The following is a 12,420-nucleotide window of genomic DNA, read 5'->3' on the forward strand; positions in this document are numbered from 1 at the left end:
TTGTTTTTTTTTTAGGATATTATAACAAATAGTAAAAAATAGTTTCAAAATTGTCACTCTTTTTGTTTATAGCGCAAAAAATAAAAACCGCAGGGGTGATTAAATACCACCAAAAGAAAGCTCTATTTGTGGGAAAAAAGGACGTCGATTTTGTGTGGGAGCACAAAATTGAGTTTGACACAACCGTGCAATTGTAAGTTAAAGCGACGCAGTGCTGAATCGCAAAAAGTGGTCTTAAGCCAGCAAAATGGTCTGGTCTGAAAGTGGTTAAAGACAACTTCTGGTCTACTCCTTGATGTGGAAACAGCAGGATCCTGGAAACTGAAAAGGTGCACGGATGCCATCCTTTCTCCTCACACAGAGATGTATGCCTTCCAGGTACGACGGCATATCTTCCGAGATGATTATTTCGTGCTCCCAACAGTTGAGATCACAGAGTCCGATAGGCCTCGGTACCATAGGCATTTGGCGCTCAACAGTCATGCCGTTAAAACCAGCAAAGGTAAAACAAGATGGAGAATCGGACCTTGACACCAAAGCTCCTCTCGCAACAGCAGTCGCCAGGGAGCCTTCGCAATCAGGCGTACTAAGTCGGCGCGTCAGGGACGCCGAGGCCAATCCAGGGCATTATTACTACTGGAACCCCCTCAGCCTCCACTCTATGGAGCAGACGTGGCAGTAGCTTTAGCGGAGGAAGTTGTAGATCAGTCGGTACTGATCTCATGGACCCACCAGCGTGAATTGACACATCTGTCCAAGGATCTCTTATCCTGCATACGAATCTCAGCCCCTTCCGATCGAGACGGGAGGCCAGGAGATCCACGTCTGGTGTGCCCCACCGCACGCACAGTAGCCTAAACATCTCTGGATGCAACAACCATTCTCCTGGGCCCAGCATCTGGCGACTTAGGTAGTCAGCCTGCCAGTTTTAAACTCACGGGATGTAAATGGCCGACAAGGCCAGTACCTGTCACTCTGTCCACTGAAGGATGTGAGCGACCTCCCGTGCTGCAGCCGAGCTACTTGTTCCTCCTTGATGGCTGACATGCCTCCGCCATGGCGTTGTCTGAGCTGATCATGATCGGAAGCCCTTGTAGTCTCATTGACTATGTGGAGAGGCAAAGCCCGATAGCTCGGAATTCGAGCACACTGATCGGCAACTTTGGATCCGCACCCGACCAAAGACCCTGGGTCGCCTATACTCCAGTACTCAACCCCAGCTGGTCAGGCTGGTGTCTGTTGTGATCACAGTCCGGTGCGGGAAGTCGTTGCTACCTCTGCATTGAAGTGCCGGGGACCTCAGCCACCAAAGCAGGGAGTACCTGACTGACTGGCTCACCTGAATCTGCAGATCCAGGGATAACGGAGATATGTCTGATTTTGTCAATATATCCTTCTGCAAGACTCTGGTGTGAAACTGGGCGTACGGTACCGCCTCGAGGGAGGCCACCATGAGGCCCAGAACTCGCATGTAGAAACGCAGAGACGATCACCTGCGGTTCAGCAATAGTTTTACCGCTGCTCTGAGAGTCTGCAGTTTTGTCTGAAGGGAGAACACTCACTTCCATGGAGTCCATCGGTAAGCCTAGGTACTCCAAGCTCTGAATCGGTATGACTTTTTTTAGGTTCAACAGCCACCCAAATTCCTGCAGGGTTTGCATTGTGATCACCACATCCTCCTTTAATTCTGAGGCGGAAGCTGCTCTCAGAAGGAGATTGTCCAAATAACCTGCAATTGCGATCCCACGTTGTCTCAACGCCAAAATTGGAGTCAATTCCATGGTAAAGACTCAGGTTGCTGAAAACAAACCAAAAAAGGGGTAGCCACGAACTGGTAGCGGGCTTCCCCGACTGCAATTCGCAGAACCCTCTGATGCCTGACGCATATGGGTATGTGCATGTACGCATCTTGGAGTCCAAAGACGACAGGGAGTCCCTTTGATTTAGTGCAGCAACTACTGAGCGATTCTGAATGTTAACAAAGCAATTGAAGATATTAGGTCCAAAATTGGACATACCCCGTCCTTTTTGGGGACTACAGATTGGAGTAGAACCCCTGAAACCTTTCCGACTCCGGAACAGGCACTGCCACCCTGCGGCTTAGCAGGTCCAATACTGTCCCTAATAGGGCCCCCCAGTGAGCAGGGAGTAAGGGTATGCTTGAAGGGAAGAGTGTTTGATGGCCAAAAGAGATAGCCAAGAGGCCCACCGGGCTGAAAACGCCAGAAGGTGACCCCCCACCTGTATGACGGCGGGGGCAAACACCTTCATGCGTTAGCACTTTTGCTCACAGGCTTGCGGTTCCAGGGACGCTTTTGTCCCTCAGAGGTCGTCCTGTTGGACTGGGAGCGCTTAGCCGAAGTCCCGGACGGACGAAAAAAAAACCTCTTGAGTGGAAAGAGAGGGCCCTTGCCTGTAGCATGGCTCCTTAGTCTTCCTGGCCTGTGGGAGCAAGGTACTCTTCCCCCTGTGACATGGTTAATAATGTCATCCAACGAGGATCCAAAGAGCCGCTCACCAAGGAAGGGTAGATCAGTCAAGGCTTTTTTTTGGATGCCTGGCCCACCGATCAGCATTTCAGCCAAATCAGGCTCCGCTTTTCCACCTTGCACCACACACCGCCTCCACCCTGGCAATGAACGTTTTCAGGACTGCCAACAAGGTGTCCAAAGGCACTGCACTGTTTGCAGACGAGCAGGTTGCAATTGCAGGGAGTTAGGGGGAAGAAACAACAGTTTCTGAAGCCATGCTAACCCACCCTGTCTGCCACCCTTGGGGACTTGGCATAAGTGTATAATCCCATCCTCCTAGTTGCTGCAGGCTGAGTGGCCCCCGCCGCAGGACTAACCACCCTGACTGAGTTCTGCGCCATTCACCTAGTCGTGCCTGCGTCTTGTGTCAGCTCCCAGGTGTCTTCGAGAAGAAACCGCGCTGTTTTGAGCCTCAGGGACCAGCACTGGGCAAAAAAACCCGGGCTGGGCTACAACAAAATGGCCACCGAGCGTCCAGTATAAAGGACATAATCACAGGGAAAATGGCCATTGAACTACAGTAAAATGGTTACTGACCATGCTTCTCCCTGTGTCACACCAAACATGGCCGCCAAACAACTGGCCACAGAGACACAGTGAAAAAAAAACAGAGAAAATAGCGGCAGAACAGTACTATGGGGATCAGCATGTGCAGACCTCCAGACACCCAGGGGCACAGCCACCCACCCAAGGTGAGAGCCCCCCGGGGACCCCCATCTATATGGCGCACACAACGCTCAGCAGCCCATGCAGCATCCCCCACAGGCGGGGGGAGAGGAGATAGGGACAGAGAGAGAAGAGAGGGACCCCCGAATCAACCTCCCAGGGAATGCCCAGCTGCTCAGGCCCTCCGAGGCTGGGAGAGCTGTACTTACCATTCCGGATGAGCTGGGGACGTTCCATCACAGACCCACTCTCCGATCAGTACAGGGTGGCTGCTGGCCATGGCACACATACTCAGACATCAGTAGCCCGGTCATACGTGTGCCCCGAGCATTGCTCTAACCAGCTGCCCCTGGAGCCTGAGGGGCATGTCGTGGCCGACCCAGCGCGTAGCTATGTACTGCGCACGCTCGCTGGCCAGGCTGGGGAGACTACAAGGATCAGGGTATCCAGCCTGTCATCCAGCCAGCTGTTGATGGCAGATAACAGGATCTTAATCTTGCGCAAAAGAAAACTTCTGCAAAAAAATCCCCGGACCGATGGGCCCGCAGGGTTCCTAGGTCCATCTTCACTAGGAAGAAAAAAAAAAAAAAACAGGCTGCAGGAAGCAGGCTGGGGAGTTGTTACTGAAGGGACAGAACTAGAAAGTTCTGTTTTTTGTACATGTTAACATGTTCTGCCTAATCCTTGCCTGAAGGTGGCGTAACAACCCGATGGTCAAGAATAAAGGAGCTGTGTCAGTCAGTGAATGTAAGAGAATTTTTTAAATTTTTTATTTACCACAGGGTCCTACGCATGTGTACCAGGACAAGTGCAAGGCGGGACGCCTAGTGAATAGAGTCTTTCATGGCGTCTATGACAACACATAGCGCCCTTGGTAGTTCAGCCAAATCGTGGACCTCTTTAAGGGTCTAAACTGGTCCCTTAGGGACTGGCAGATGCCTATTGCTGCAACTGCAGGCTGAGTAACCGCACCTGCCATGGAAAAAAAAAGGATTTTAACAGGAATTCCAACTTTTTATCTGTTGGATATTTAAGCATCTGTGCATTGTCTACTGGACAAGTTAAACTTTTGTGCACACTGGAAATCGCAGCATTAACTGCTGTAATTTTCCATTCTTTGGTGAATTTCTCCTCCATGGGATAGAGAACTGAGATCTCTTTGGAGGGAGAAAATGCTTACATGTTTGATCCCAGTCAGCAGAAAAACTTTTCTAGTAATGCATGGCCCGGAAACTCATGAAAAGGCTGTAAGGGTTTTAAAGAACCCAAGGAAGAAAGCAAACTTTCAGCTGACTCTGCTAGGGGTAGCATGAAAGTGGAACGAACCGTCTCCGTAAGAGTTTGTACCAGCAATTTCTCAGATTGCGAGGCTGAAAAATAATTCAACTGTTTCCTCCACAGAGAAAAAAAATCGGCTTGTTTTTCACCTTGATCGCCTGAGGTCAATACTCATCCTCTTCCCACTGTTCCCTTGGTAAAGGGTTTGAGGTGGGAGGGGGATCTAGCACGCCTTTTATGGATCATAAAATGATGATCTAGCTCTCTGTTTGGATGGAGGATGCGATTAGACGCTATAATCTTCGTTCTAGGCTCTGCAGGGCAGAGGAAAATGCATCTTCAGTCACATACAGGGGCTGAAGTGTGAGAAGCAGTTGCACCACCAATTGGTTCCAATGACTCACCCTGGCTTGCCATAACTGGTATCTTCGGAGAGGATGACAGTGTGGAAGAATGACTGGAGTTACCAGCGCCTGGGGGTGGAATTTTTGGTACCTGTATGGTAGCTCTTTAGTAAAAATTTACTACTTGCTGAGCAATAGTCTAGCAAAATAATTTCACCATAAAGATCAGCTTGATGCTGAGTAACAATGTATTTCCTGTACTGGAAATGCCTGTATACATCACTTATGTACCCCAGAGCTCCTGTACGACAGACTTCTCTTCAGTTGCTATTAAGAGATTTTCTGACAATCAGAGAGCTGCTGGCGCTTCAGAATATCTATGCTTTCTATATACATGTGGTCTTTGAAATATACAGGCTGTGACACAAGACTTATTAAACTGGACTCTGACCACAAAATGTGAGTGTTTAAAGAGGAAGCAAACCCTGATGAGTTTACTTCCTCTTTCATTCCCTGCAAAGGTAAAGCATAATGGACTACTATGCATCGCATAGTAGTCCATTATGTGTCACTTACCTGACACAGGAGCTAGCGATGTCACCGCTGTCCCCTGTAGTCCGGCGCATCCATCTTCTCAGTGGGTCTCGCTGCTCCGCCGCTGTCATTCGGCGAAGCCGCGATATCACTCCCGCGCATGGGAGCCGCCACTCGTGGCATATCGCCGCTGACGGTGCCGCGCTCAGTGCGCCTGCGTAGACAGCGGTGCCTGTCTTTCGGCAAATATCTCCTAAACCGTGTAGGTTTAGGAGATATTTCTTGGACCTACAGGTAAGCCTTAATTGTGGTGCGGACTTTTCTCAGCAGTATATAGTTTTTCATATGGAGGAAAAAGGCATATGGAGGAAAAAGGCATAGGTGCGGACTTTTCTCAGCAGTATGAGGCAATTAGTGTTTTACACAGGAGCCATTATAGATAACAATTGGCTATACCCCCCCCAAGCCCCTTTGTTTCCCCAGGGGGGAGAGGAACACCTCTGTTCAATTAAGAAGCCCCTCCTGCTGCTGGGACACACATGCTGTTTAAAGCTGGGCACAGAACTGCTGAGATTTTAAGGCATTATAAAGTTTTTCATATGGAGGAAAAAGGCATAGGTGGACTTTTTACAGTTCCTAAGCTTTTTCCCTTCCCTTTTCTTCACTGCAGGATACTGCTGAAAACAGACAGATCCAAATTTCACCCATCACAGTGAGCAGCGTTAGTAAATCTTAAAAGACCGGGTCCTTTAATAGGGGTTCCACTCCTTTGGACCTGTATAGCACCCCTCAGGAGCAACTTTAGGTAATGTAGCATGACCAAAAAGAGTCCTGGTTCCTGGGGTCCAGCCCTCAGAAGAATGAGGTTTTGCCTGTAAGCCTTTTATGCGAGGCCCGGGTATCATCCTTAGGCCTCAGTGGCTTTGATGGATCCAGTCTGTGGAGGTTTTTTAAATCCAGCATGGATCGCTCCTGGAGCTCCTCAGAGTACATCTTCACTCGTAACCAACACCTTAGACACAGGCGAAAAAAACGAGTAACTTCTGGTAAGAGGAGGGGTTATATAGGGAGGCAACTTCCTGTTTAGGGTGTGCCAGTGTCCATCACCTGAAGGTGGCCCATAACCCAATTACTTAGGTTCTGTCCCACGATGTACGATAAAGAAATAGTTTAAAATAAGTAAATGCACCTATGCTTAACATTTTCTGCTGCACTGCTCCTGCCATTTGAAAGCCAGCAATCTCTAGCCTAACGGTGGGACACTTCACTAACACCCGATGCTTATCATAAATGCATTTACTCTCTAACCACTTCCCACCCGGCCAATGCACATATACGGCCGGGTGGGAGCCGTCTACTTCTGATAGGACGTTCAGGAACGTCCATCAGAAGGAGCGGGATCGCGTGCCCGCGCATCGGCGTGATCCCGATGCGCCCGTGTCACCCAGACACGGTGCATCTCAGATCGGCAGGAGGGCTCTGTGATTGGCCCTCCTGATCACATGACGGCCGTGTCCAATCACGGCCGTCATGTGATGTAAACAAACAGCCGGTTGCTAGGCAATCGGCTCCTCCTCTCCTCACACAGAAGTCATCGCTGAGGAGAGGAGAGCAGATCGCTGCAGCCGGCTGATGATCAGTGAGTATGAGCTGTTTTTTTACAGCTTTTTACTCACTGATCACCAGTCTAGTGTAAACACAAATCACCACACAGTGTAAACACACCACACAGTATAAACACAATGTCCCCACACATGTCCCCAAAACATACATGTCCCAAAATAATAAATACACATGTCCCTAATAATAAAAACATGTCCCCCACATATGTCCCACTAAAATCACATGTCCCAATGATTATCTGCACACATATGTACGTGATCACCTGCACACATATGTACATGATCATTTGCGTACATATGTCCGTGATCACACAAACCAATTATTATACACTTAACGGATTTTTTTTTTTTAACAAAAACATGTAGCAGAATACGTTTGGCTTAAATTTATGACAAAATTTGATTTTATTGGATTTCTTTTAAAATAGAAAAAAGAAAATATTGTTTTTTTTCCAAATTTCCGCTTTTTTTGCGCTTATATCACAAAAAAAAAAAAAAAAAAATGGAGTCGTGAATAAATACCACCAAAATAAAGCTCTATTTGTGCGAACAAAATGATAAAAATGTCATTTGGGTACAGTGTAGCATGACCGCGCAATTGTCACTGAAAGCGCTAGAGCGATGAAAGCTGAAAATTGGGCTGGGAATGAAGGGGGCGAAAGTGCCCTGTATTGAAGTGGTTAAGAACACAAGTTTAATAAGATGTACTTTCTCTATGGAGAAAATATATAGCATGCCTTCTTGTCTATGCAAGTGGATGAGTGAATTGTTATGCCACAATTAGTTCTTATCTCCTGCTGTGCTTTATCTATCAGGGGTTTGCTATTCTGCATTATTATCTCCAATTTCTGCATATCATGGGTGGGTGGAAGAAGTAGTCACACATTGAATTTTTAGTGGATTTAACCCTTGGGTAATGGCTTTTTTCATTCATAGTTCTCTGTGAAAAGGTCCGGGCTTTATTTTAATTAAGACAACGTTTTGTTATTTTCATGGTGAAGGAATACGCTTGTTGACAATTAGGGGAGTGGGCTTCCAGGATTTGGGGAATTTTTGTATTTGATTTTTGTAATAAACCATTTTAATGTTTCTTAAAGAAATCCCGCCATCTTTTGTCCATGTGCTAGATTGTTCAGTTGGCGCAAGCCTCTTGGGGTGCAATATACAGCTGGGGACTGAGGTTTCATATTAAATGTTTAAGGTTTTATTCCCCACATCAATTTTTTCTAGGTGATTCGGCTCCATTATATACGAGCTCCCACAAAAATAGTTTTTTTTATTAAGTTTTTGGAGAATGAAGCCTTTAATAGAAACAGAGGGTACTGGGAGTTAATAAAATGTCATTGTGAAGTTTTATCAGTTCTGCTAACTCTCAAGTGTTAGAGATGCCGACGTGGGTGGAAATCAATTCCCTGCAAAATTAAACCTCTTATTTTGATGATAGGACCGAATGCCTTGGATCAAATCTGGAGGAAAAAATAGACATCACAGGGTGTTATATTATCCATTATTACACTGCTGCGGTCCAGTGCAGATACTCAAACTAAGCCAGAAAGAGATAAACCCCATATGTAACACTTGACTGAGTGGTGAATTATTCTTTGTTGAACTTAGAGGCTAAAAACGACCTCAGACACTGGGTTCCCAATTAACATTCTGAAAAATCAATTTAGTGTGTCCACATTTGGCTACATACAAAATCACTTAATTTGATAAAGTAATCACCATTTAACCAAAACTGTACATGCATAAACAAAATGGGATTGATGGGTCCAAAGTAAAATTTTAAGAAAAGCCTCTATTTCTAGTTTTGTTATGAGCTTCTCCTAAATGTCTGTCTCTGAAGTGCAGCTGACAGCTTGTGCAGGTGGATCCCAGCATTTGTAGCCCATGGGAACATCAGGGAAGGCGGAACACGGGGACGATCGGAGATGACGTCACTTGCGGATGCCCGGGAAGGTGGTGCCTTCGCGTTCGGAGCATGCTTGCTCCTTCCACGGGCCTTTGTGAGTAGTTTCACTTTTGACTTATCAAATGGTTTACCAATACTGCACTTAGAGGCGTTGTGTTTCTTTTCCTTTCCCCTATAAGTTTGGCTAGGCCAATGTGCCACAAGTTCAATGGTACTTTTAAAACTTTAAGCAAAGCTATAACAAACTGACATGACCTATTACAGACTACCTGTTAAGATTTGTCATAGCCATAATTCTCCTGCACAATTTAGGCCTTTTGCGCACACAGTACTAATGTCTGAGCTGCCCGAGTGTTTTCAGGCAGCAAATTGCAAGAGGACTTAGAGAAATGCCTGCAAAATTGCACAAGTATTATATGTACCTGCTCACAAGACAGACGAAAAACTCCCTCCACCCCTGTCACGCCCAGTGCACTTTCAATATTCTGGGTCATTCGGAAGGGAACCTTTTCAGGAACGCGTAGGCTCTTCCCTATGAGATAACATACAGAATAAGCATCAAAAAACACTGCTCAGTTCTAAGCGATAGCCATTTAAAAAACAGCAGTATGAATATTTACCTTTTTCAAAGCAGACATTGTAGTCTATGTGAACTACTTCCCCGCTTGTCATGTCAATCAGAACATTATCCAAATGCCTGTCACCCAGACCTATGATATAGCCAACCATTGACATTACAGCTGTTGATCTGGCGTAGGACTGCAAAAACATAAAAATCAAGCCAATGATAATTTGTAATACAAGTTCAAAAAAAGAACAGTTTTTGGTGCTCGCTTGGAAGAAAACTGAGGGGGTGGGGGAGGTGGGTTGGGTTATAATCATGATACACAGGGCTTAAATACATAGATTAATGGACTCCAGATTGCTATTGACTTGTGATGTCCATCAGATTTTGCATGGTTATGACAAAATTACATACAAAATTTAGTCCGATTCAGAAACTCCATGTATTAAAGAACAATTGCTCACAAAACACAGGTGGCTCCTATTCCCATACAAAACGCTATACAAATTTTACCCCAAACAATTTAAAGCAGAACAAAACTTCTTTCCTTTACAACCAAGGAAGCTTGCAATCTTACACTCCTTTTGATTTGCAGTTGCCAAGATGCTACACAACTGGAAAGATATGGCTCCAACCATCTCACACATATCTTGGTTGAGAGCACACACAACTTTAACAGTTACTCATGGCATAATAATATTCAGTCCCGGAAGGATTTACCCCCTTCCTGACCAAGCCCTTTTTTGCGATACTGCACTGCGTCGATTTAACTGACAATTGCACAGTTGTGCAATGTTGTACCCAAACAACATTTTCCCAATAGAGCCTTCTTTTGGTGGTATTTGATCACCTCTGTGGTTTTCATTTTTTGCGCTATTAAAAAAAAAAAAAAAAAAAAAAAAATAGCGCCAATTTTTTTTACTTCTTGCTATCATAAATATCCCCCCCCCCCCCCAAAGTCTTCCTCAGTTTAGGCCAATATGTAGTCTTCTACATATTTTTGGCAAAAATCACAATAAGCGTATATTGATTGTTTTTTGCAAAAGTTATCGCATCTACAAAAAAGGGGATAGATTTATGGCATTTTTTTTTTTTTTTTTTGTAGTAATGGCAGCAATCTGCGATTTTTATCGTGACTGACATTGCGGCGGACAGATCGGACACCGACACTATTTTCGGATCATTGGCATTTCTACAGAGATCAGTTCTATAAAAATGCACTGATTACTGTGTATTGTGTCACTGGCAGGGAAGGGGTTTAACATTAGGGGATGATGAAGGGGTTAAGCATATTCCCTCCCTGTGTTCTAATGTGTGCGTTACATCAGAGGGGGGCGGGGTCACCCGTACATCACAGGTGATGGTTGGGCCCATTCTCAGCTAAGACGTGTTAGGCTGCCGGGATTCCCGCAGTGTCTCCGGTGGAGACAGGAAGGATGCGCTGGACCCCGGGGAAGAGATCAGCCATCGCTGGACCCCGGGGAAGAGATCAGCCATCGCTGGATAGCAAGAGTGGATTACCATCGCTGGAATATTTTTTTAAAATTATTAATAAAGGACTTTTCCCAACGGTGTGCGTGGATTCCCGCAGTGTCTCCGGTGGAGACAGGATGGATACGCTGGATCCCCGGGGAAAGAGATCAGCCATCGCTGGACCCCGGGGAAAGAGATCAGCCATCGCTGGATAGCAAGAGTGGATTACCATCGCTGGAATCTTTTTTTTTTTTTTAATAAAATACTTTTCCCAACGATGTGTGTGTGTGTTTAACAATTTTTTACACTTTCTTTGTGAAATTGTAGGGGTACTTTTGTACCCCCTTACCATTTCAAACATATGGGGGGGGGGGGGATCTGGGGGTACCCTTGTTAAAGGGGGCTTCCAGATTCTGATAAGCCCCCCCGCCCGCAGACCCCCACAACCACCAGCCAGGGTTGTGGGGATGAGGCCCTTGTCCCCATCAACATGGGGACATGGTGCTTTGAGGGGTCACAGACCCCCAAAGCATCCTCCCAATGTTGAGGGCATGTGGCCTGGTACGGTTCAGGAGGGGGGCGCTCTCTCGTCCCTGCGGCCTGCCAGGTTGTGTACTCTGATAAAGGGTCTGGTATGGATTTTTGGGGGGAACTCCACGCCATTTTTTTTAATTTGGCGTGGAGTTCCCCTTAAAATCCATACCAGACCTGAAGGGTCTGGTATGGATATCTGGGGGGAACTCCATGCCATTTGTTTTTTATTTGATGCGGGGTCCCCCTTAATATCCATACCAGACCTGGATGGCCTGGTAATTGAATTTGGGGGGAACCCCACGCTTTTTTTTTTTCATCAATGACCTTCAATGACCGTTCTCTGTATTACGGGGAGCAGACAATTCATTATAGTGCGAGTGCTTTTAAATGACTTTTTCCTGCAGAAATGACACTTTGTACAGGGACAGTTCTAAGCACGGGAAACATGCGCCCCTTTACAGGCATACTATAGACACCCCCCAGGTACGAAATTTAAAGGAATATTACACTTTTATTGTTTCACTTTAATCATTATTAAAATCACTGCTCCTGAAAAAAGTCAATTTTTAAAACTTTTTTTTTGCATTGATACATGTCCCCAAACACTTTTTAGGACAATAACTTGCATATAAGTCTTTAACCACTTGCTTACAGGGCACTTAAACACCTTCCTGCCCAGACCAATTTTCAGCTTTCGGTGCTCTCACACTTTGAATGACAATTACTCAGTCATGCAACACTGTACCCAAATGAATTTTTTGTCCTTTTTTTCCCACAAATAGAGCTTTCTTTTGGTGGTATTTGATCACCTCTGGGGTTTTTATTTTTTGCGCTATAAATGAAAAAAGACCGAAAATTTTGAAAAAAAACGCATATTTCTTTGTTTCTGTGACAGAATTATGCAAATTATTAATTTTTCTTCATAAATTTTGGTCACAATTTATACTGCTACATGTCTTTG

The 12,420-nt window shown here is 45.6% G+C and overlaps 1 protein-coding gene across 1 annotated transcript in view; it reads right to left on the reverse strand.

Annotated features, from left to right (window-relative positions):
- Positions 1-12,420, reverse strand: part of SMG1 (SMG1 nonsense mediated mRNA decay associated PI3K related kinase) — a gene marked incomplete in the record, with an annotated part of 420,057 nt that overhangs the window by 138,365 nt on the left and 269,272 nt on the right. The window contains 2 exon segments of the mRNA XM_077448938.1: positions 9,310-9,419; positions 9,508-9,646. Coding sequence (XP_077305064.1) covers positions 9,310-9,419; positions 9,508-9,646 — 249 coding nt within the window.

This window comes from Lithobates pipiens, unplaced genomic scaffold (assembly GCF_037356315.1).
Source record: "Lithobates pipiens isolate NorthernLeopardFrog02 unplaced genomic scaffold, aLitPip1_a1.2 Scaffold_22, whole genome shotgun sequence".
NCBI classification, from domain to species: domain Eukaryota; kingdom Metazoa; phylum Chordata; class Amphibia; order Anura; family Ranidae; genus Lithobates; species Lithobates pipiens.